Source organism: Scleropages formosus, chromosome 21 (genome assembly GCF_900964775.1).
Source record: "Scleropages formosus chromosome 21, fSclFor1.1, whole genome shotgun sequence".
Lineage (NCBI taxonomy): Eukaryota > Metazoa > Chordata > Actinopteri > Osteoglossiformes > Osteoglossidae > Scleropages > Scleropages formosus.
In genome coordinates this window covers 7,710,757-7,736,286 of record NC_041826.1, presented here as the reverse complement: position 1 = coordinate 7,736,286, position 25,530 = coordinate 7,710,757, and the positions used below count along the sequence as shown (strand labels likewise).

Sequence of the window (25,530 nt, the reverse complement as noted above, 5' to 3'; positions counted from 1 at the left end):
CCGCAGCTCCGCCCGGCTCCGGGTGCGATGCCCGGCCTCCGATGGGCTTGGCGCCTCCCGCCTCCCCTGCCTCCTCCGCCTCCTCCCCTTGCAAGGTCTGATTAGCAGCCCAGTGAAAAGTGCAATATAAGCTCCCCGTGGGACCCGCTGATGCACTGTCCATTATTGATGAGCCCAGCGCAGGAAGCTTTTATTTTTTCACCCTCGCCGACTTGCGTACGTTCCCCCATCTGAAGCACGTCTGCCTTCGGGCGGCGGAACGACTCATTTAATCGCAGGTCCTCGATCTGTGTTCGACTTCGCTTTAGCGTTCCTCAAATATTGCTCCTGCGTGCCACATGATGTACTTTGCAGAACTTTCGCTTGTCCTTTAGCAAACGCAAATCTGGGCATTTCAGTCCGTTTTTGCAAAGTCTGCTTATTACGGTACTTATTCTACTAGTGCCACAGAGGGAGAGTTCTGATCTGGGCTGCCATCTATCTAATTACACAGATTTACCATGCAAAGGTACTGCTTTTGTTTCATTGGTGGATCCCAGCTTTGCATTACAAGTAGAAGGTTTGCTGTACAATGCCATTACGCGATGTTGGAGTGCATGGTGACGCAGTGGGGGGGGATTGCTGAAGCCTCAAAGTACCTGGACTTCGCATCCAGATGCGGGTTCGAGTCTGACTCGGTCTGTGCGGAGTTTCCGTGCTGCCCTCGTGTTCATGTGGGTCCTGCTGGGTGCTCTGGTTTCCTCACACGGCCCAAAGACGTGTTCCGGGTGGATAGCCCATAGTGCGTGTCTTACTTTGCACCGTTGTACTAATGAGCAAGAGGCTGCCGGGAGTTTGATGCAGGGTATCTAGCATTGTACAGGCATGGGCAAAAATATTGGCAACCTTGCACTTACTGCAAATAGATCAAGTAAAAAATTAGCTGAAACTGACCAATATTTTTTGGTCTCCGTGGTTCATTATTGTTAACATGACACAACCTTCTTCTTTTGATTCAGAGCTTAACATGTCATTTAAATGAAAAAATACAAAGAAATGGTGCTGACAAAATTACTGAGACCCCAGATCAATATTTGGTAGAGCAGCCGATCATCAAAATGACTGCAGCGAAGCATTTCCTTTAGTCACCCATGTCGTCCCACATTGAAGGGTTCCATCTCCCAGCAGCTGCTTTCAGATCTCCGCGCAGGTTTTCAACGGGATCGACCTCTCGACTTATCTCTCCAGGGGAGTGCAGCGTTTTGTCTCGGACCGATACCTGGGTGCTTTATGGGACCATCGTCATGCTGGGGAACCCACGACCTTCCAGAGAGACCCAACTTTCTGACACCGGGTATGACGTTGCTCTCCGCGAAGCCTCGCTATCTTCCTGACGTCACGATGTCACGCACGCGTTCAAATCGCTCAGTGCAAGAGGCTGCAAAGTAACCCTGAAACATCACCGCACCTCCTCCGCGTTCCACCGTAGCAGGTCTTCTCGTCGCGGAAGGCTTCGTTTCGCTCCGTGTAAACGTAGAGATGACGCGCTCTACCGAGACGCTCCAATTTGGTCTCGTGCGTCCGCAGGACTTTCTCCCAAAAGGACTCTGGCAACGGGGTCCTCCCGGGTCTCCGAACACGCGAGGAATCCAACTTCTCGATTTATTTTTAGAGATAATCGGGGGGAGAAAAGTGCAAGGGTGCCAACATTTTTGACCTGAACTGTACGTCAACAGGGCAAAGGGAGAAGCCAAGTACCGGTTGATAATCGCAGCACGTTGCTTTGGAGGAAAGCATCTGCTGTGTGAGGAAATGCCAAATGACATGGATTCCAGGTCCATTATTGCGGTGTTTTAGATGCACTAACCGGCTCAGATGTTTGCGGAGGAGAGGGGTTGAAGTGGCTGCAGGGCCTGGGAGTCGTTACCTTCAGCTTCCGGAAGCATGAAATGTAATTACGGAAGGCAGAAAATGCACGAGCGGAGTGCGAGAGGGGGCCCATTTCCGCTGGCCTGCGTTGCCTTCGGCTAAGTGCATTTGGACAGGGGGTGTTGAGATGAAGCAGCCTTGATTCCATAAAGATTACCAGCTCTCTGTGCCTCCATCCTGGAAAGACCGCACCGGCACGCACACACACACACACACACACACACACACACACACACTGCTGGCCAGATGACCGCTTTCTTCCCAGCCCACGATGGCACGGTGTGGCTCCGGGGTAACCAGAGCTACGCACCAACACACCGTCGGTCTGAGCGAGAGCGTGCAGGGTGACGCGCCAGTCTTTCCGCGAGCCTTTCTTCCCGTCACATGTCCCCAGCGAGGACCCCGGTCTCCCCTCTCCGTCCATCTGTTTCCTGGCGTTGTTCTGCCTCCAAACCAATTACGCACTAATGGACCAGTAGACCGAATCCATACGGAGCAGGAAAGAGTGACAGTTTTCCACACATTCCCACCCAGAACTCCCCCTCGTTGCTTCATATTCTAATACCGCCTCATCGATTTGCGCAGGAAAACAGACGCGCCGCCGAAATGCACGATAGACCCCGAGAGGAATTAATCGGCTGGGGAAATAAGCCCTAGGGGCGAGGGCCTCGACATGCAGAAAAGCGACTTGGTCCGAAAACGCGTTATTTCCGACTCGCCCACGGCCTCCCCTCGACGGGAACCGCGTTTCCATGGCGATGAATTGCGAGAGCGAGGGCTTTTAAAACAGGCCGCGGGGCGAAACCGGAGATACGTTACCTCAAAGTGTTGGATTTACATCTCTCCCGAAGCCCTCGAACGGGAAGCTGACCTTTTAATACATGCTTTGTGCCGAAAAGAACGTCGCACTTGAAAATTTCCCCTCGAGCCGCGGCACCCGACAAAACACAAGCGCGCCTGGTGTATTCAAAATAAATAAATCTTTATTAATGCTCAGCTCTTCCCTCATGAATCCCAGAGTGACAAAGGTAAACAATCTGGTTTAAAAATCATCTCCGTTCGCGAATATAATCGTTAATTCATACGCTCATTAGTACGGGTTTTCTGAAGTAGAAAAATGTCAGGCAGGAATTACTTCTAAAAAGGCAGAGAGCGGAGAAAGACAGGGGTGTCCTAACACTTTTAAAGGAGTGGTATGAGGATGAGTATCCATTGGGGGTGGGGTGGGGTGGGGTGGGGTGGGGGGGTGTCGGAGAAACGGGTTCAATTCATAAAGCCTACTCCACAGCCGGAGCCCCCCAGGGGTCTCTTCGACTCTCACTCCCACCTCACCGACATCTCCCATAACAGGTCCTGCCGTGTAACACTGGTTTTAGCAACGACAGTTCATCCCCACATGACTGGATGCACGGGTGGGTGGGGGGTGGGGTCCGGTTATGCCGTTGATCCGCCGTTCCAATGTGTCATAAAAATCATTTCCATGTGACTGTAATCTTGCGACGCACAAAAAAAATGCTTAACGAAACGCAGCATAATATGACAAAACGAGACAGTAAGAGAGACCTGTGGTGCTGGTAGCTTCTAGAACACTTTCTCTCCAAATCTGCAAGTATAGTATTTTTGTTAGAAAAAGCTTTTGAAAATTCTGGAAAAAAATTACTATATATTATCTCTATTATTATTATTATTATTATTATTTTTAAAAATAACATTGTGGTGCGCTGGACTGGCTGGTCAATCTAATGTCCGTCACCTGAGGTCCGGTCATGTGCGGATGAACCGTACGGACGTGATGCCGGACCATGACAGCAAAAAAAATGAAGGGGGGGGGAGAGACAAAAAGGTCACCGAGACATGCTTGAGAACAGCAGATTATTTTTTTTCTTACAGTTCAAGTTGAGCAGCAAGTATTGCACAGCTACTTCCTCACTGAGGTTGCATTAGAAGGCGGAGCAGTTACAGTAGTCACCACGGGGGGGCGCTCTCCCCTTTGTCCTCAAGGCCTTCCCGGATCGGGGCCCCGCTCCTCGCCGACATTCGCTCCTTTCCACCCGCACCACCTGCTGCAGTACAAGCACCGGACCGCACACCAGCGTAGTGAGACACGGGTTAGTGTTCAGAGTGAGGGACACACGCACGCACACACTCGCACGTGCGGCGTCCCTGAGGGATGCTGCCATGGGGTTATTGTGAGTAGCACGGCACACAGTAGCATTAGTGTGTTTTCGGAGTGTGTCGTCAGCGCTCCGTTCCAAGTGTTCAGAGTGATGCTGCTCTGCAGTGTTGGTCCTCTTGAGCTGACGGGAGAAAACAAGAGTCCCTTTTAGACCTGGCTGGAGCAGAGCGCGCCTCCCCCATACACACACACACACACACACACACACACACACACGGACATGCTTGTAGCCTTCACTACCGTGCTCACGCGACGGGCTCTCTCGCCGACGCGGCTGATCTGCACGGCGCCACGGCGGCCAGAATCTCGCCGAGAATCTCCTGCCGCACCTCGTCGGCGATGCTCTCCTTCACCTGCCAGCGACGAGGACAAAGGGAAGGAGGAGCTCAGCGGGCCTCTCGCTTTCACGGGCGCGACGGAAGCGGCTGCGTTCCGCACGATAGACGTGGCGCCGTGCGAACGGTCTGGCGGGACGGCTCCCGCCTTGTACCTGCGGAGGGGGACGCCGAAGGGGCGGGGCTCCACCTTCGGACCTCTCACCTGCTCGATGAGCTGCCGCAGGTGCGGACTGACCGCGCGTCCCCTCGCTCCTTGCTCCCCGGGGTCCGCTTCCTCGCGGGGAGGGGGCTGGACGCCGGCGGAGACCGGGGCCACGCCCGGCCGAGGCGGAGGGGTGGGAGTGAGGCTGACGGATGCCCGGTACACCCCCGCCTTGGATGAGCCGTACCTCTCGGGGGTATGGGACCCGCGCTCCCGGGCGGCGCCTCGACTACGGAGGGCCCTCGCGGGGCTGCCGGATCGGGAGGAAAAGCCCGAGGCCGTGGAGCAGGCGGCGCTGGGTCGGCCCTCGTGGCCGGCGTGTTCCCTCAGGATCTCCAACGCCTGGCAGCACAGAACACCTCGTATAAAAGGGCAGCTGGTAGCGTAGCGGTTAGAACCGCTGCCTTCGGACCCGAAGGTTGCAGGCTCGAATCCCACCTCCGGCTGCACCACCCTTGAGCAAGGTACTTACCCTAAACTGCTCCAGTAAAATTACCCAGCCGTATCCATGGGTAAATCGTTGCAAGTCGTAGGTTTTTGGAAAAAAGCGTCAGCTACATGAGTACGTGTACAACGCTGTGAATGGAGAGGGCAAACGGGCCACCGGGGTCCATCCCGGAGGCGGACGGCGCCACTCACCGGCTCGGCTGCGCTCAGAGACGACGCGCTGGACAGGCTGTCTGAGCTTCTCGCTCTGTGCAGACCCTGCAATAGCGAGCGGGCGTGAGCGGGTGACAGCAGGTGACGGCGGGCGGCCGCTCGCAGGACACGCGCGCAAAAGAGGACGAGTTCTCCGCACATTACAGCGCTCTGCGGCGTACAACCACGGTGCAATGTATCCACTCAGAGATGCCTTTCTCAAAAAAAAAAAAAAAGAGGCATCCAACACAGAACACACACACAGATAGAGGTGCGCATGGTCACTTTGTCCAAAACCAGTTTAGCCCACACATATTACAGGGGAGGCTGCACATACAATTGACGGGGAGTCTTTTTTTTGAGAGAAACACTACAGCGGAAGTTTATAGAGCGGACAGGACGGCGCGTAAAGGTGAGGCGAATGACCGCAGGGAGCCGAGCGCTTCGAACGTGTCCTTGTAAGTGCCGTACATAAACCGTCAGGTACAATCTCCTTAATGCGTCGTATCGTTTCTCCGAAGCTCCCGGGTGAATAAACGTAAAGGTGAGCGTCACCGCGATGGCCACCCTCCTCACCCTCCCGACTCATTCCGGGCGCCGAGCTGTGTTACGGCTGCAGTTGCGGACACTGACCGCGTGGTGGCGGTAGGCGCTCGCGCTGCGGGAGGAGCGCAGCTGCTCCTCTAAGGAAAGCAGGCGATCCTCCAGCTGCAGCTCCAGCTCCTGCAGCTCCTGTCTGACCGCGCTGCGCAGCTGCTGCAGCACCTGGGCCTCCTGCCTAAACACACGCACGCACACAAAGGATCAGGAAACGTCCGAGGGCCGCGGAGTCATTTCCCGTTCGGGTTATTTTTGCCCCGCGGAGGGACACGCTCGGCACGGGGGCGCGGAAGTCCCACCTCTCGCCGTCGCTCAGGTTCTGGTAGAGCGTGGACTGCTGCCGCACCAGAGCCAACTCCAGGTCCATCATCTGTGTGCGGAACAGGTTCAGGCTCCTCTGCACGTCCTGCAGCTCCTGGAAGGTGCTCTGCCGAGAGGTAGAGCGGAGCAGCGTGAAACCCTAACCCCCCGAACGCCGAAGCCGACCGGCCTGACCGCGCCGACGTACCTCGTAGAGCGACAGCACGGGGCCCTGCTGGTTGAAGGCGGGGGAGGAGAAGCCGTCGGAGGCGAGGGACGAGCACTGTGTGCAGAGAGAGGGCAGTAAGAGCTTGAACTCAGGAAGCGAAAGCTTCTAATGACATTTACGACATCATTTATTCATTCAGAACAGACCCCCCCCCCCCCCAAAGTGACGTACAACACAGAACAAACAGCAAACTGCACAACCGACGAAGAGCTTCAGCCAGAGACATACGACTTCTGCAGCACAGTTGTCTCACGTTAGAGTCGAGTCTGATGGGAACTACTAAGATGAACGTGATGCTCATTTATGGAGCTGTCAGGAGATCAGGAGAGAATCGGTCTGAAAGAGGCATTCTGAGATCTTTTTTCAATTTCGGAAGGGATTCGGCAGTTGTGAGGGAGGATTCTTGGTTCGCTTCTATCCGAAGAGCCTTGCAGCTGCGTGCGATTTACGTTCGCATTCGTTCATTTAGCTGACGCCTTTCTCCAAAGCTACTTGCAGTGATTTAACCATTTATACAGCTGGGAAATTTTTGCGTCTCACTGTAGAGCGCTTTATTCGCGCGTCTTCCGTGGATGCTTTTTTGGTTTACAGGTAAAACAGCTCCATTTCGTGTTAAAGGGCAACAGGTGGCATAGTCGAGCCGATGCCTTCCGCTGAAAGGACCCGGATTCAAATGCCGCCGCTTGCTCTAGTGCCCGTGATCAAGGTACTAACCCTAAGAAAATGACCCAGTTGTATAAATAGTCGTAAGTAGGTTAACTCCTCGAGTCAGATTCGAACCTGAACGTGCCCCACGCTACAGGGCGAGGACATGGGCTCTTACCTGGGCCAGATTTTGCACCGTGTTCCTGATGTCATGCAGAACTCGTCTCAGCTGCATCTCCGTGCTGGAGACCGAATGGGCTGACCTAGGGGGGGTGGGCAGGGGGCTGCTGGGGTAGGGGTATGGGTACGGGTATGGGTGGGCAGAGTACGGTATGGAAAGAGGGTCACTGAACGCTGGGCTACAGGGGGAGCCATGGAGATGGTGATAAGGGGCGATGGGCGGGACACCATACGGTGACCTGTAGGGGGAGCTGTGAGAGCTGGTATTGATGGCACCGTGGGGGCAGTTGCAGGACAGGCTACAGGGGGCGCTGTGGAGGTTGTGGCAAGAAGCGCTGTGGGGGCTGCCGAACGGTGCGTTGCTGGGTGTGCTCCAGGGGGCGCCGTGAAGGCCACGGGGGCCGCCCAGGCGGTGCAGAGTGGGCACGCCGCAGGGGGCGTTGTGGAAGCCGCAGGGGGCACCGAGGCGGTGAAGGTTGGGCACACTGTAGGTGCTCCAGGATCGGGAGTGCTCCCCCAGTGGGCGCTCGGGCCAGTCACCCGGGGCGCTGTGCAGGGAACAGGAGGAGCCCGACAAGTACGGGGGCACGGGTAACGGGTAGGGGGCCGCCCTGTCGGGCTGTTCCTCTGCCTGCTGGGGCATGCGGGGCAAGGGCATCTCCAGAGAAGCATGCTTCACGGCGGGGCTGGAGGACCTCACTTGGTGTCTCTCCTCATCCTCGCACTCTTCCGCGGCGGACTCCGTCTCGTCTTCCTGCTCGGGGGTGTAGCTGTAGGTGAAGGTAGGTGGCGAGCACTGTCGGACGGCGCCGGGGCAGATCTGTATCTTGACGGAGGATACGACGCGGCAGGGGCTCAGCAAGGTGGAGGGCAGGGAGCTGGACCTCCTCAGGGAGAACCGCTGTCGACAGCTCAAGCTCTCCCTCGACACGAGAGCATCCTGTTCCTCGCACAGAGAGGAGGCCTTCTGCTGGACCCCCAGCAGAGCCCCCCTCACCCTGTCGCAGGAGTGGGGGCCATCGGGGGAATCTGTCGTGCGACCGGGTTCCTTGACGGAGTCGTGCTCGGCAGACGAAGGAGAACGAAGCTCAGCGGGGACACCGGACTCCGAGGTGGGGCCGGACTCGGAAAAAGTCTCAACGGAGCCTTCGTCCCCAGATTTGGACAGGGGTTGGAGCACGCAACCGGGTCCCTCCGTGCTGCTTTGGGCTTCGATGCGGTCCTCGCTCAAGGCGTCCGCGTCGACGGAGTCCACGACTCTCGGAACATCGGCGAGCAGGACCTCCTTGGAACCCAGCAGCCTTTCGAAGGCCGGGTGGTCCAGCAGGACGTTCAGGTCGCAGGTAGGGGATGTGATGGTGTGCTCGCTGTCACAGCTGTCCGAGCTCTCCTGAACCTGCACGGGGCACCGGAGGTTCAACACGAGTAGGGAAACGACGCGTCGTGAAAATGCTCAGAGTACAGAAGCAAAGCGTAACCTCGTCGCCAAAATCTGCACGCTAAAGGAGGCTCGAGTAGAACCAAACCCAAGACTAGAACCAGACTGTTTGGACCCTCAGCGGTTCACGAGCACAGTCTCTAAAGCACACCTAGGAGCTGCGGGGGACCCGTGTTTGGCAGCGGACCACGTGTAGCTCCACGTTGGGCTCCGATGCCGAGGGTCCCGCTGCTCACCTTGAGAGAGGCGGCGCAGCTGTCCGCGGAGGGGTCCTCGGCGAAGCCGCTGCTGTCCGACTGCTGGCTGGCCATCCTCAGCAGGTGTTCTGTTCGGGGGACACATAGCGACAGGGCCGTGATCGTCCAGTAAGGCGTGTAAGAGCACGGGACCGCGCTGCCGGTCCGGTCGCCCGCCCACCGGCAGGGGGCTGGTTCTACGCGCTCGTCGCAAGCCCTTCCCCGCAGCCCCGTTCCGAGAAGGCCTTGCCTTCGCAGGTAAGCGTGTTCTTTTCCAACGTCACGTGCCGAACGTTCAAGTTGCATAAGGAGCCGTCGGCCCCGCGGTCAATTGTGACGGTGCGGTCCGGCGGCAACCGGCTATTTCCAGCTTCCTAGTGCGTCACAGATAATCAATGAGCGGTCACGGGTGGAGGTATTCTTAGAAAACCGGGTTCTACGGTATCGGAGCCGGGCCTAATTTAATCATTGTCCTAAAAGGCTCGACGTCAGTCGGCTTCTTTGTTCGTGCCACGCAAACCTGAAACTCGTGACTTGGCTTAGATAACGCCAGCGGAAGAATTTTATCTGCTACAAGTCTTCAACTGGCCGAGCTGCGCCGAGCGTTTGCGTACAACCGGCGGGCCGAAACAATGCACGGTATCCCGTTTCCAGCGGGCAAACGCTAATCCCCGACCTTCGCGGCACCTCCGTTCACAAAAGGAGGGTGTAGCGAACCCAACTGGCACTTCATGACGTGTATTCCTATGAACTATCACGCCGAGGCTCTCAGCAAAGCGACAATTGTGGCTGCCTCTATAACCGTCCGTTTTACGGGAGCGATATAAAAATAACACTTTCCTCCTGGATACCGCCAGAGGAAATGTGGGACTTGAACTCGCAACCTTCAGGCGCCACCTCCACGTCTCCTCAACCGACGAGGCTACGCCGCGCCTTAAACGTCGTCGTTTCTCAGACTCACCACTTCCGGCTCCGTGGGTCCCGAGAGGGGCTTCTCCTTCGATACTTTGTACCTACAAGGGAAGCACAAGCACACGTTTAAATAATTCCGAGCCAAAGAGACAAGGCTGACCACAGCACACATGACTTCCAGGACAATCGTTACGCCTGGATTTGGGGAACAACATGTAAGCTTGAAAATGGACGCGCCGGTCTCATGCCGTACCTCCTCCATCTCGAAGGAGTCCTTGGTCTGCGTGAGGAGGAGGGCGATACGAGGGTTGGGTCGCTGGGCCAAGAAGTCCTTGTCCGCGTTGGGCACCGCAGCTGCTCTGTGCTCATCTGCGCTGAGGGCGTCTTCCCCCGAAGCGCCGGGACCTTCGGACGGAGCGCATGGTCCGACTTCCTCGTGATCCAAACCTCCGTTGACCTGATCGGCGGCGCCCTCCTTCCCAGGTGGCCCCGATCCCACGGGCTCGGAAAGGTGGGCTTCCTCGGTGACGGTCGCCAGACAGCTCTCCTTCTTCCGCAGTAGTTTAGGTTGTTTCTGCTCATTCTTGAGCTCCTGCGAGTCCCCGGCGTGGCCCTTCGACCCCGAATCGGAACCGGTGGCCGCGCCGGGGTCCGAGGACACGGCGGAAGCGTTTGGGGTTCCGACTCCATTCCCAGCTGCCTGGAGGTTGTGCCTGGTGAGGGTCTTCTTCAGGATCTTCGCCACATTCCTTGCAGAGTTGGTCTTCTTCAGCGGCGGGGGCTCCTCGCTGGGCTCGGACTCTCCGATCATCTGGACCGGCTGGCCTGACACTTGCGAGTAGAGCGAGGAGAAAGCGTTGGCCACGGTGGTGAGCACCTTGATCTGCCGGAAGCGACCTGCGTACAAAGAGAGGACGCGGTAACGCCGATAGCCGCCCTTCAGCTCTCGCCGCTCCGCAGGGGGTAACAGCTCATGAGCTGCTGGGGGTCAAAAACACCGGTAGAGGAGTTATTCCCCTCCTCTACTGACACAGCTGGGTAATTTTCCTGTATCAACTGAGGGTAAGTACCGTGATCAGGGGCACCATAGCAGGAGGTGGGATTCAAACCAATACCCTTCGAGTGGAAGGCAGGGTCTCTAGCCATTACACTACCTGCTGATCTCTCAGGAAACACTGGAGCCCTTTTACCCACGAACCCAAAATCCTGTCCGCGTGCTGCGTGTGCGTTTGGATGTTTCCCGCTGTGCGACCGAAAGAGAGCGTGATGTTGAGTCTCGGGCTCCCATGTGTTGCGCTCTTCACGCGTGTTGCGGACAGGATTTTGGGTTCATGGGTAAAAGGGTTCTAGTGGAAACACACCCAGAGAGGACCCCTGGCAGGAGGTCGACAACAGCTAAAAGGTTTTCTAGGTTTCCTCGACGCGCGGGATTACAGAACGGAGCGCGTGTATGTCCGAAGCAAACTGGCGCCAAACGACGCATTTCACGACCTGCGTGCGCGTCCCAATACCCATCCTGCTTATCGTGGAGATATTGGCGTCTGCGCTGTGTCACGAAGGGCCACCCTGCTCCATCTGGGGATGGCGGAGAACATCCGTTTTAGCTCAGGGGCGACAGGACCCCTAAAAGCCCCGAAAGTGACGCTGAGCAGACCGCTGTACCCTAGGAAGTACGGAGCAGAGCTACACTCTGTCCTTGTGTTCAGCAGCTTTTTTTTTTTTTTTTAACCGCAGTCTTTCTGCGCGGCCCCCCCGACCCCTCCTCTCCCTTCCCCCCAGCGCGGCACGTCGGCGCCTGCTGCTTTGTCCCATCCCTTCCAGCCCAGCGGAGCCGCGGCGTTCATGCAAATGCGTCACGAACAAAAAGGACCGGCAGTGAGGCGGCGAGCGGGTCGAGGGCGGCGTGGCGAGCCCGACCCGCTTCGTCACCGATCGGTCCCGCGGGCCGGATGGGAGAAACAAAGGCCCCCTTTGAGACTCCTTTCGTTCGCCCTAGCGTGTCCTCGCTCGCTCTCTGGCGGAGCACGATGCGCGCTGGGTGCAAAACAGGCCGAGCCGGCGGCCTAAGGTCTCCCAGAAGGCAACGGTAAAAGAGCAGCGCAGCTAACGGAGGGCGTCTTTCCACCGACACCCTGCGGTCCATCAGCAGGTGGCGTAGCGGTTAGAGCTGCCAACTTACAATCGAAGGCCCCGGGGCTCGAATCCCACCTCCTGCTGTCGTGCCCTCGATCAAGGTACTTCCCCTGAACTGGAACAGCACGGTGAAAATTACGCCGCTGTATGAAGGGGAAAATAAGTGAGGAGCTGAAGAAACGAAGGTACAAATAAGCGTCACACCCGAAGTACACCCTCGTCTCCCTGCGGTCTCTATCTATGGCGCCAGGCCACACGCGATACCAAGCGGCAAGCGGCCGTACTTGTCAGGGCACAGCTCGGGTTCTCGAGCTCCATGCGCTGCAGCTGGGCGCTCAAGTAGACCTTGATGTCGATCCCTTTGGCCGAGGATGAAGAGCCGAAGAAGCGAGAAGGGATTTTGGAGGCGATGTCTGGCTCCTCGGTGCCGAAGCCCAGGTTGTAGAGGGTCTCCTCGGGGTCCTCCTCATACAAGTCCAGCAACTCCGAGACACTGCGCAGAAAGGGCGCATGAGAAATGAAGAGGGACAGTCGGCGCGGGGCGCAAATCGGAGGCTCGAGCTCGGAGGGGAGGAAACAGCCACGGTGCCTCACCTGGACACCGTGGTATTGCTTCTGCCAGAGCCAGAGGAGGTGACGCTCATTCCTCGTTGCTGGAAGTGGCTCCTCTTCTCAAAACTGCGGGAGAACCGGGTGCTCAGCGTTGATGTCGGGAGGGTGGGCGGAGCGCGGGGACGACTACTGACGACTACAGTGACTTACCACGACGGCTCGGCTTTGGCGCCGCTGGGCTGGAGCTGGTTGGCTGCGGAGGAGACGGAGGGAGAGAGAGGGTCATGAGTAGACAACAGGCCCAAGCAGGAGGTGAGCGCCTCTGCACAGACATTGGAGCAGAAGATAAACAGAGCCCACGGTGGCCGGCGCATCACCGCACACACAGAGCTCCTGTTTCGGAGAAAATCCCCACAGCTCTTCCATAGCTCTACACGCCGGCATGGAAGCGTTTCCGCACACAGGTCATAACAACAAAGCCACGGTCGTACGCACGGGACGGTGCCCGAGACACGTGCGGAGATCCTGCTGATGGAGAACTGTCCCTGGAAGCTCAACCTTCAGCTGTGGCTGGAACTGATGAAGCCCAGCAGAGGAGTGTGGATGCACCTTTGGATGCCCTTGGCTGTGAAGTGAGCCACCTGACAGCTGCTTCAAGTCTTGCTGTCCCACCATTCAGTTTGGACTGATCATATTAAACCTAGACCTTGTATGGATGGATGGATGGATGGATGGATGGATGGATGGAGGGGTGGATGGATGGATGGGAGGATGGATGGGTGGACGGGTGGGTGGATGGATGGATGGACGGGTGGATGGATGGGTGGATGGACGGGTGGATGGATGGATAGACGGGTGGATGGATGGACGGATAGACGGGTGGATGGATGGACGGGTGGATGGACGGATGGATGGATGGACGGGTGGATGGATGGATGGACGGGTGGATGGGTGGATGAATGGATGGACGGGTGGACGGATGGGTGGATGAATGGATGGACGGGTGGATGGACGGATGGACGGGTGGATGGACGGGTGGATGGACGGATGGACGGGTGGATGGACGGATGGATGGATGGACGGGTGGACGGATGGGTGGGTGGATGGACGGGTGGATTGATGGGTGGACGGGTGGATGGACGGATGGATGGACGGATGGATGGACGGGTGGATTGATGTTGATGGGTGGATGGGTGGATGAATGGATGGACGGGTGGATGGATGGATGGACGGGTGAATGGATGGACGGACGGATGGATGGACGGACGGGTGAATGGATGGACGGACGGATGGATGGACGAGTGGACGGATGGACGGACGGACGGGTGGATGGACGGGTGAATGGATGGACGGGTGGATTGATGGGTGGATGGACGGATGGATGGACGGATGGATGGATAGACGGATGGATTGATGGGTGGATGGGTGGATAGACGGATGGATGGACGGGTGGATTGATGGGTGGATGGGTGGATGAATGGATGGACGGGTAGACGGACGGGTGGGTGGATGGACGGGTGGGTGGATGGACGGATGGATGGATGGACGGGTGGATTGATGGGTGGATGGGTGGAGGGGTGGATGGACGGATGGATGGACGGATGGATGGATGGACGGATGGATGGATAGACGGATGGATGGACGGGTGGATTGATGGGTGGATGGGTGGATGAATGGATGGACGGGTGGATGGATGGATGGATGGACGGGTGGACGGATGGGTGGGTGGATGGACGGGTGGGTGGATGGACGGATGGATGGATGGACGGGTGGACGGATGGATGGATGGACGGGTGGATGGACGGATGGATGGATGGATGGATTGATGGGTGGATGAATGGATGGACGGGTGGATGGATGGATGGACGGACGGATGGATGGACGGGTGGACGGATGGACGGACGGACGGACGGACGGGTGGATGGACGGGTGAATGGATGGACGGACGGACGGATCACTAAAAGTCAAGGAGCTCCCACAGAGGCTCTTCTCACAGGCTGGATGCAGTAAGGAGCTCCCTGGCCTGAGGTTGGACGTGACGCCGTGCGTGTCTGCGTGTGATGCCCCGCAGCAAGGAGAACGAGCTGAAAGGAGGGCTCTGACACTCACCCTCAGCTCCCAGGGACAAATCATCTTCGAAGCTGCAGCCGTTCTTCAGCACTCCTGCAGCACAGAACGATCCCTTCAGCGCTGAACACACACGTCTGGATTAAAACCGCGCAGCAGTTCAAAGACCGAGCAGTAAAGAGACTCCGCGCACGTTCACACGGGCAAATGGGGAAGTAAGCACACACTAAGAATGTGCGACCGCGCCGAGGGCCGGCAAAGAGCGTAACGCACGGCCAGACGTCAGTCGCCGGACCCTTTCTGTTCTCCTGATCCCCACACGTGCATCTGCTGACCTAATGGCAGAGCGGGGCAACAGGGGTAACAGGGGTGTGAGGTTTACACGTTTAAAGGGGAGGAGATGTTGTCACGGAGACACACGGCTGTGAAAGTGCAGCAAGTTGCGCCGGGCGGCCCCAGGAGGGCGAACACGCCTACGCGCACGACCGCCTGCCACCGCGTCACTGTGAGGTCACCGTCCTCACGGGGTTTCTAATGAAAGAGAAGCGTGTTCCGACAGCATCCCGCAGGGACGGGCGCGACGATTAACTCGCTCGAAGTTGTGCGTCGCGGCTCCCCCTGCTGGTGCTCGCAGTGCTCACCCCTGGTTGTGGTGTTTCCTTGTTCATCCAGAAATGCCCCATGAGGAGTCCTGTTGACAGAGCACAACCGTCACCACGTGAAGCATGTGCCCTTTCCCAGCTTCTCTCACACACACACACACACACACACACACACACACACACACACACACACAGAGAGAACCATAACACAAACATGCAGAGACAAACAAACACACACAAGCCAGCATTGTCCGGTGGATGGAAACCTTTCAACACGCACACAAACACAAGCAAAAGAGCCGACGGTTCTATCCGGACACGTGTGCTCACGACCCAAGGAGGGGGGCTCGAACCCCGCCGCGACCTCGCGTGTTCCTCGGCTCGCCCGCTTCGCCGCGCAAGGCCGAGGATGCGCCGCCGCGCATTCGCAGCCCTGCCTACGAGAGTCGTGGAAAGTTCCGGAACAGGCCGGGCAGACATTACATTCCATTTACTTAAGCCACTTACAGTGTTAATCTACCTACGACTATTTACCCATCTATACAGCTGGGTATTTCTACTGGAGCAGTTTCAGGGTAAGTACCTTGCTCAAGGATACTACAGCTGGAGGTGGGATTCGAACCTGGGATCTTTGGGTCCAAAGGTGGCGGCGCAAAGCACCATGCTACCAGTTGCTGGGCAGCGGCGCCGCCCTTTGACCGAGCCGGGGACGCGAGCCAGAGCAACGCTTGCGGGAAAAGAAAAAGTGCCGCACGTCCCGAAGCGGAAGTCGGGGAAAGAAGAGGAGAGGGAGCCCCGGAGGGACGTTCGCCGGACACGACACAACATCCGGAACAAGTGAACCGAAGCGGAGAAAACCTGCGGGTGAACAACCACAAAGGTAACTTTTGGAAGGAACTGGATGCGCTCTTTCAGAATCGCGCGCTTTTCCGACCCCCCCGCCCGTCGCTAAGGGACGGAAGGAATCGCGCTTTGAATGAAACGCAGTGCTTTGGAGAAGAAAGTGAGCCCTCCATCACGGCTGTCCCACGAGGCATCTGGAGAGTACAAAAGCAAGACTTTTCTGGGGCTCCGGGAAAACACACACACACACACACACACACACACACACACACACACACAATATATGGGGCTCGGAAGATGGGCAGCGTTCTAGCCCCAGCGCCGAGCCGGGTGTGCACCCGACCGACGTCACGCAATCGCACAACTCCCGCACCCGCACGCACTTCGACTACACGCGTTCACGCGCGGACGGCGCCCTTCCTCGACGGGAAAGCCTCCGGAGGACGACGACGACGCGGGAGCCGCACGGCTTCCCCCGTACCTGCATTCTTTGAGCCAGCTCGTGATCTTGTTCGATTCTGGGAAAATAACAAGAACGATATCAGAAATGCGCTCTGAGAGACGACAGTGGGAAAGCGCAGATTTAAAAGCATGTAAATCAGAGATAAAATAAAGCTTTAAACACATAAATCACAGCTCGCGCGGGAGAACCTGGCTACAGGGGGCGGCGAGGACGCGGTGAGGGCGGCGTGAGGAGACGCGTACCTGGCTCCTCCGCGGGGGAGGCTTTCTCCCGCCTGGATTCGGGGAAAGGCCGCCCCCCCGCGTCCTCGTCCTGGCTCTCGGAAAGCTGCCACGAGTCCCGGCTGAGCGCCCAGGCCTTCCTCCTGGCGGTGGCGGCCTTCCAAGGGTGCGCGCCTTCGCCTCCGCCTCCGTCCGGCTCGCGTTCCCCCTCCATGCCCGACCGCTCCCGGGAGGCACTACGGCACGGGGCGCTTCACCTGGAAGGAAAGGGCAGAGACGTTGAGTCACGTGACCGTGGTTTGCCGCCCCAGCTCCCCCTCCCCCCATATACTGGGACCGGTTTGCATCGATAATGGAATTTATTAATAACAGGAGGAGGAGCCCCTTTTCTTGCTCGTTTATTTAAGGTCCGGGAGACTCCAAATCAGCGCTGTGGGTCACCGAGAAAAAAGTGCACTAATTTCGAGGAACGGGGCAGTGGGGTCAATAATGCCGAATGCACTTTCAGAAGCGCGCGCGCGCACACACACACACACACACACACACACACACACACACACACACACACACACACACACACACACAGAGTCCAGGAGACACTCACTGACGGTGCGCCGAGGACGGAGAAGAGCAGCAGTGGGACAGCGAGTGTGATGAAAAAAGGCAGAAAACAAGTAGAACAGGAAATGTGTGTTTGGTTCAAAAGATTACTTGCTGTTGCGAAGTCATTTCCTGTTTTGGACCAGAACTTTGCGCAAAAGAGAAGAAGAAGAAGGAAAAAAGAAGAATGGACAGCGGGAGCGAAGGGGGGGGGGTTATTATTAGATCGCGCGCTGATGGACTGATGCCCGTAAATAGGCCTCAAGGAGGAGCCCCTTCACTTAGCGGACAAACGGGCCGAGTGTCCGCAAACGTCCCGGGCAAACACGCCAAACTGCGCAAACACGCATGATGTGAAACCCGGAGGGGGAGGGGAGGTGGGGGTGGGGTTTCGCTTCCAGCTCCGACATCGTTACCTGTCGCCTTATCATATCCCTCGGCTCGCGTACCCGTCAGATGCAAATATTCCGCCAAATACCATCCCAATATCTCCCGCAAGTGTTTTTCACAAGTTTCCCAAACGCTCTCCTAACGTCCCACTTTTACAACAAGCAGCATTCCGATAAAATGCCGAAAAGCTCTTTCAAAGTGGCCATAATGTTGTAAGAGAGGTGGTAATTTAGCCACGCGCTCGAGCTACTGCAGTAATCGAACGTATCTGTCTATGTGCGAAAGGGGGCGGGGCGGCGCGGCGGGTTCGGCCGGGTCCTGCTCTCCGGTGGGTCTGGGGTTCGAGTCCCGCTCGGGGTGCCTTGCGACGGACCGGCGTCCCGTCCCGGGCGCGTCCCCTCCCCCTCCGGCCCTGCGTTGCCAGATTAGGCTCTGGTTTGCCACAACCCTCCTTGGGACGAGCAGTTTCAGTCAGAGTGTGTGTGTGTGTGTGTGTGTTTGTGTTTCGTTTTAGCAGCTCGTTTCGGGCCTTCACTCCCGATTCGTGCTGCGACACGCACGCAACTGCTCCCAGCGTAGGTGTGCCGCAAAAACAGCGGGGAGGCGGCGGCGCTCGGAAGCCCCCCAGCGACGGTGGGCGGCGCTGTCGGCGGTCAGCCGTCAGTCGTCGGCGTTCGCGCTCAACCGGCATCACGCACACAGTCGCGGATCTTCAGTTTTGCTCTTGAGAAGGCAGCTGAGCCAACGCGCAACTGTTTTCAACACACACACACACACACACACACACACATAGGGGAAATACAACAAAAGTAGCCCCAGGTCTGGGTCAGCAGGTGGCGCAGCGGTTAAAGACGCGCCCCTCAGAAAGGTGTATAAACGGTTAAAGCCGCATAACAGGTAACCCACTGCAAGCTGCTTTGGAGAGAAGCATCAGATAAACGAATAAATGTCAACCGGGACGGCGATCGGCTGAGCGAACAGCGGTTATTTCAGACGCCGCCTTCTTCCTCATCCCGAGGCTGAGCGCAAGCGACACGCGCGTCCGACGCCCGACCGCGCTCGGGTACGAGCCGCCGCCACCGCTCGGCTCGGAGGCGTTCGAGAGCGGACAACCGGGTTCAGTAGGATGGACCCAACGCGGGGGCGACGCCGAAATTCAGTCGACGGTGAACGCAGGAGGGCTGTTACGTAAAGTGTGTGTGTGTGTGTGTGTGTGTGGGTGCGGGTGTGCGTGCGAGCCTGACGACCTGCTGCACGAAGGCTGTGAGCGAAATGGAGATAACAAGCGCGACGGCGGCCTAATCCATCACGTGCACCGAACCGAGCGCCGCGGGCACGGCCCGTCCAGCCGGGAAGCTCGTACGGCGGCGGCGCCCGCCGGACGTCTGCCAACAAACGACGGGCCGCGAGCGTCCGGCAGCGCAGGGCCAGGAGAACGGGAGGGGCTTCGGGCGCACCGGTCAGAAGAGGCGCGCCCGCAATCAAATCAAAGATGTTCGGGCCTCGTTTCCAGGCCTTGCCCTGAGCGCCGAGGTCATCGTCGTCACGGAGCGATGACTGCCAGGTGGATTACGACACCCTCCGGGCCTCGAGCCCGACCGTATCCGGGTCCTCGGGTTCCCAGAACTCCGCGATCGGACCGGTCGCCTCCGACGGCGGTCCCTTTTCAACGCAGAGCCCTTATCTGAGCGAGGCTAAGGTCCGGGGAACGCGAGGAGATAAGTGGGAAGGGGAAGTTTGCGGACATTTGACCTAGAACAACCTCGACGAGCAAATAAAAGGACGTTTAGCACGGGGCCGGTCCGGTGGCATTTATTGATCAGCGACCGATTTACGGATGCGAATGAGGCGGAACCCCGAGGTCTCCGTCGCGCCCCCCGATCGGTCCCTACCGTCCACCGCATTTCAGCAGCTGGTGCCCGAGCCAAAAACGGAGCCGCCGAAGCGTAAACGACCGCCCTCGCTTCCGCCGCTGTCCTCGACAACCGAAGCTTCTCATAGCCGATTCAAAGGGCGATTCTATTTTTACGCCGCGAAGCCGCCGCCCCCTTCCCCTGACCCCCGTTCCGCAGAACCGAAGACGCTCCGATTCCCACATCTTCTGCCAAGTCTGAGCCGCCGTCCACAGTGAGCGTCCCCGCGTCCCAAACATCCAGCTCGACCTCCTGACCCACGACGAAGCGCCGCTCGCGGCAAACTGCCCGAAATAGCCGAGCGCAAACTGGCACGGGGAACAATGGGCAAAATCGGCTCCGGTCGAGCCACCGGGACGCCGTCGCTCGTATCGCCCCCCGGATAGGGTCAAGGGTCGCCGGCGTGCTCTTCTGCACGAGGGCAACCGCATCGGGGAGAAAGGCCAGGCCCGGGGAACGAGCTGACACGCGTGGGCTGGACGCGCCGACGCGCTGAGTGACCGACTGCTGAGGGTGAGCGTCGCCGGAGGGACCACGGTCATCATTTCAACGGGGGCCGGATCCTCCAAAAGCATCATACCGCAGTAAATACGCCATCCTCTTTGTACTTCAATACAGTCACCAATGCTGCTCACACGCACGCGCGTCCATCACACCACCTTGAATGCAATCAGTCAGAGCATCACCGCCTGCTCGGGTACGAGCGCGACCGCTCAGGGTCACGGTCAGGGCTCCGTGGGTCTCGGACACAACGAGGTTGACATAACGAAGAAGTACAGGAGGCACAAGTGGCTGCGATTCACAGCGGTACGCACTCCTGAGCGTGGAGCCAATCCCTGTCGACGACCGCGACCGGACAGCACCGTACATCACGGATCTGACAGTCTGCTTATAATAACTGCACTTTTGGTAACATTCCTACTCGAACCGCGACTGGAGGCAATTTCCGTCGCAGTTTAAACATAACGGACTTTGTTTAATTCTGCTATAAATGGCCACGGCGACGAACCCGGAGTCGACCGGGGTCGCTCGCTTTCCCCTGGAGACGCCGAGCTGGACAAACCCCGGCCTTACCTTCCCGCTGCCAGAAACCGGACGCGCTCACCGCGGTACGCGAGTCCGACAGTGGCGCCGACAGAACGCGGGAAGAGCGGTGCTTTCGCTCACCCGGGTGTCTCTGACCGCAGCCGGCAACGAAGCCAGAACCGGGAAGCAGCGCGGAGCGCGGTCAAAGTCTGAGCCGGCCCACCTTCGACGGACGTCTAATTCGGAGTCAGCCGTACGGGCAGAAGCGGCCTTCGTGGAGCTGAGGTTCGAATCGAGCCAAACACGGGTGTTACCCATGGGTGTGTGCGTGCGTGCGTGCGTCTGAATGTGTGTCCAAGTGCGAACCGCAGAGCGACAGCAGATAAGGTTGCGTTTCGCCGACAGCTCCTATTGCTCTATTTGCTCTTTACCTCTGTGCTCCAACTCCCCGGTTCAGCTCATATCCCGGGTTCCCGGTTCCAGAGCCGCGCGACAGGTCTGCGGCTGGGGCCGTATCGCTTGCCCGGGTTCAAGTGCAAACACCGGACCGTTCTCGAAGCTCCGCGAGCAGCAAAATGAACCCAAGCGGTACAGTAAAGCACGAGTACGGGAGAAAGACTAAGGTTGACCACGGTCCTACTTATGAGCAGACCAACGTTCCGACCTCTCGAGAACCAAGCAAAGGAGCGGTGGGGCGAAACATTTCGGCAGGGACCGCACCGGTTGGGTTCTTCGCCTTACAATCCAAACGAATCCGCCTAAAACGCCACTCCTGCCGCTGCAGGTGATCGAGGGAGTCGCCCTGAATTGACAGAGCGGGAACATAAATGGGTAAATCGGGGTAAACGCGTAACGCGAGACGCCGCCTCGGAGAAAGGAGAGTAAACGCAGACGTGGGAAGGATTACGAAGGAATGAAAAGAGGGCAGTCCAACGGCGAACAGGGCGAGTCGCGCCGCGCTGCGTGTTTGGACAGCATCTTGGAATCCGGCACAAACCGAACCATTTGAAACCACTCCCCCCCGCCCCCCCTTCTTTTCTTTTGCAACTCTCTTGCCTGCGACCGCAGGGCCGTTCCGCAGTCGGAGCGCCACCCTCGACCCGAAAATCTACACGTACCCGACACTTCTCTCCAAAGTGACTTACAGTTATTTACCTGTTGATACAGCTGGGTAGTTGTGCTGGAGCAATTTAGAGTAAGTACCTTGCTCAAGGGTACTACAGCTGAAAATGGGATTCGAACCTGTGACCAGCAGGTCGAACCGCTACGCCGCCAGGTACCCTACTGTTTCTGAGATGGATCCTAAGGCAAGGTGCGAAAGCTCGGCGCCGAGCAACACGGTACGTACCGATGAATCATTAGCCTGAGCGCGGTCACCGTTACCTCGGCTTCAGCGTGAACGTAGTAAAGAAGGTAACGGGGGAGCTCAGAGTGCCGACGCAGCGGATCAAAACGGCTGGGCGGAGAGATCAGAGGGACCCCGATCCCGGAGACGTACGCCTTCATCTCCGCTCCCTCCTCGTCCTCGAGCACAAACGCACCCCACCTCCGCTGTCCGTTCACAGTGACCGTAACCCAAAGGAGTCCTACCGCCCGTAATCAATACGCGCAAAGCGTAATCAATTTGGCTGAGAAGGGACCCGCGGCCGACCGCTCGCAAACAGGGCAACGCGCGCAGGGCCGCGGTGTCGCGCGCGCCGGCTCGGCCGCGGTTCCTCCTTCCGAGAAAGGAACCGGAAATGCCACGGTCGGAGTCCTTCAACCACCACCTCGCACTTCAACTGGCGCGAAGAAGACGGCGCCAACTTCCTTACTGGGGGGGGGGCTTTCGTCGACCCGCAGAACTACGAAACACGTCTGAAGTATTTCCTCAAATGACAGCCACCCGATGACCTCCCGTTCTCTCGTTTTACTTCACGGCGCTTGATCGTTCGCACCGAACGACGGGCGAGGCCGCGGGGTTTCGGAAGGCCTCGCGTGCGCCGAACGAGGCTCTCGCGGAACCGCGGTAAACGGGATCCATCGGTGCGGACGGAGCCCAATTAGCCCCCCGAGGCCTTTCTCGAGCTACGCTCAGGACAAAAGGGCCAAAAATCCGCAGCGATTCCGCAGCAACAAGCAGCTGGAGGCTCCAACGACGCTCCCCATCGGCAGCTCGGGCACACACTCCCACACCCCCCTCAAACTTCACGCATCGTTGAAGAGCCGCCGCTGTCCAAACCGGAGGAAACGGATCTTCCGGTTCAATCCGGAAGTCCCCGCGTGACCGCAAGCGGAACCGCTGCCCTTCTGCGAGACCCATAAACGGGTCGCGGAGGATCAGACCGTATGTGCTTTTCAAAGTCAATCCGCTGTTATGACAGCGGGCTCCTTATGCAAGTACGATCCTCGTGGCTGGACAAACGAATCATCTAGAAGCTGAAGTAATGCAATAATCCTCTGCGATATGCACGAACATGAGCATCATAAAGCAATCAAAGGAACATCGGGACACCATAAAGCAACGAAACGCCAGGGAAAGGGCTCACGCGGGCGGCTCGCATATGCGTTCGCTCGACCATCCCCTCCCTCCGCCGGGCTCGAGACCAGCTTTCGTAACTGGCAAGGCTTCTCGCGTCGGCACGGGTTGTACGAACAGCTCTGCCCGCGAGGAAGTGACAGCAACTGGAAAGTTTCCCGATCCTGGCTAAGAAAAGCAGAGAAAACGCGTCAGCGTCGCCCTGCTGATCACCGCCTGGGGGGGGGGAGCTGTGATCTGCTCGAGACCTCATCGCCATCCTTCACACAGTGGAGAGGAAGGGAGGTCCCTGGGTATACGTACGTTCGTTTACGTTGCCGTTCTTTATACAGCACGGCAATTTTATTAAAATCAAAAGCGGGCGGCTATTACTGACCCTCGAGAAAAGTGCTTATTCTTCCGGAAGATTCCTCTCACTATTCAAACTGTTTGCTCGTCAACATGGGAATGTCACGTGGGAGCAGGGTGCACGTGCTTCTGTAAAACGGCCCTCGTGTTCCTTGGCCGTTACAGGACCGTGCAGAGCAATCATCAGACCTAATAACTTCCACACCGTACCGTACCATACCACACCACACTGCTCATACCATGACAGATCCCTCGCCACGTTTAACAGCTGGCGACAGAAATTGTGGGCTTTCTCCAAACAAACACCCACCTGGATGTAGGAAATGGGGCGAAAGTCGATTTATAGAACCATTTTCCTTTTTTCAGTCCCTCAGGGTGCAGGTTTTGCGCTCCTTACACCCGGTTATGTACCTGCGTGCGCTGGCCGTGGATGGAGGCTATTTATGAATGGCAGCCCGCATCCGTTTAATAATTTGGCCGGCAAGACGGCCGCACGCGCCACAGATGTGCGAAATGTTAACGAAAGGAGAAGAACTCAAGGAATCCGGTGAGGATTGTTTTCGTGTGTTCAGATGCGGAGTGTAGAGGATGTCATGAACCTTCGGAGGGGGGGGGGGGGGGAATCACACTGATGACAGAAAAGGTGTAAAGGAGTCAGAAACGGTGTAAAAACACACCTGCCCAGCAGGCCGGTGATCAAACTAACAGAAGAAAGGAAAGGAAAGGAAAGGTAAGGAGGCTGAAGCAGTGGCGCCGCTCGCTCTCCACGCGTGTCATTCCCACGCAACACGGGCTCCTTCACACACTTCCCGCGGAGGGCGCGCGGGCACCGCCCACAGCTGGGCTCCTGTCACAGCGCTGCGACGTCACATGAGTAAAGGAATACACTGGTAAATAAACACATACACTGCTGTACAGTACATGACGACACCACTGGGACGCGCATCGAACTACTGGGTCCGTGCAAGGAGGTCCCGTCGGAGGCGCGATTGCGTTCTCTCTCTCTCTCTCTCTCTCTCTCTCTCTCTCACACACACACACACACACACACACACACACACATCGATCGTGCCGAGCCGGGCCGGGGCCGAGCAGAGCCGAGCGGAACCGGGCTGTACCGAGACGAGAGCAGCCGCGCGCGCGCCCCCGCGATCCCAGCCCGGCTCAGACCCACTGGAGGCGCGCGCTCGTCGCGAGCTTCCTGAAAGTTCCCCGGCGTCCGTTCCGTCGCGAGCGCACCGCGACGCCGCCCGGACCGCGCGCTCGAGACGTTAAACGCGGCCGCACGTCGCCGCGTAAAAAAAAAAAAAAAGCAGGTGCGACACGTTTGCGTAACACGAGGTAACGGACGGAGCCCAACTACTAAACTAAACTAAGTCTTAAGTTAAGTTGACCGGAGTGACAGCTCGCGCGCAACGCGGTTCCCCGCGAGCTCGAGCAGCTGTTGTCAAGTTACTCAGCGCTCGCGCCACCACTACACTAGTACCAGCAGCAGATCGCGGCGAGCCGCTCACTCTTACCATGGTACTATGACGGGCTTCTCGACGCCGCAGCCGGACAGCGGCACAACTTCGCTGAACTTCTCGCAACAAGGACGCCTTTTCCGCTTCCGTCTCGCGCACGGGAGTGACAGGAGGAGCGCGCGGGAGGGTGCGCGGTGGGAGGAACGCGAGGAGGAGGAAGGCGCGCGGGGAGAGGGACCGGAGTGGACGTGTATCCTGATCGAGCGAGCGACTGACTCACTCACTCACTCACTCACTCACACACACACACAAGTTCTTACGGTAGAAAAAGGACAGCCGCCCCTCCCGCCGCGTGCTCACTTGAGTCACTTTTTTTTAAATTATAAATATTTCTCGAGGCAGCAGCGACAAAGTAACACACACGCTGTCCCTTTTTTACAAAAAGTGCTCGCTTTTCCTGAACGTCTTTACTTCTCACACAGAAACACACCGTCTGTTGAACCGCAGCGACTTGTTGAAAAGTCCCGACACGGAAAGGAAGCACCTTCACCTGTGCGTAAGGTGGGCCGACATAAACAACTTAACAAC

At 57.8% G+C, this 25,530-nt stretch overlaps 1 protein-coding gene across 5 annotated transcripts; it reads right to left on the bottom strand.

Annotated features, from left to right (window-relative positions):
• Positions 1 to 3,766: 3,766 nt before the first annotated feature.
• Positions 3,767 to 25,530, bottom strand: itprid2 (ITPR interacting domain containing 2). 5 transcript variants are annotated; one of them, XM_029247192.1, is made up of 19 exons: positions 25,433 to 25,530; positions 16,706 to 16,941; positions 16,482 to 16,518; positions 15,197 to 15,246; positions 14,598 to 14,651; positions 12,699 to 12,741; positions 12,531 to 12,614; positions 12,221 to 12,429; positions 10,057 to 10,700; positions 9,853 to 9,904; positions 8,892 to 8,980; positions 7,216 to 8,613; positions 6,372 to 6,446; positions 6,163 to 6,290; positions 5,897 to 6,041; positions 5,264 to 5,329; positions 4,625 to 4,966; positions 4,325 to 4,437; positions 3,767 to 4,205 (listed from the first exon to the last, which is right to left on the bottom strand). In XM_029247192.1, exons 2-18 carry the CDS (start codon positions 16,896 to 16,898, stop codon positions 4,330 to 4,332), a joined length of 3,717 nt encoding a protein of 1,238 aa, XP_029103025.1. In that variant the 5' UTR covers positions 16,899 to 16,941; positions 25,433 to 25,530; the 3' UTR covers positions 3,767 to 4,205; positions 4,325 to 4,329. The 5 variants fall into 5 exon arrangements, with proteins under 5 accessions (XP_029103025.1, XP_029103023.1, XP_029103024.1 ...); XM_029247190.1 differs by lacking the exon at positions 25,433 to 25,530 and adding an exon at positions 25,000 to 25,228; XM_029247191.1 differs by lacking the exon at positions 25,433 to 25,530 and adding an exon at positions 21,045 to 21,316.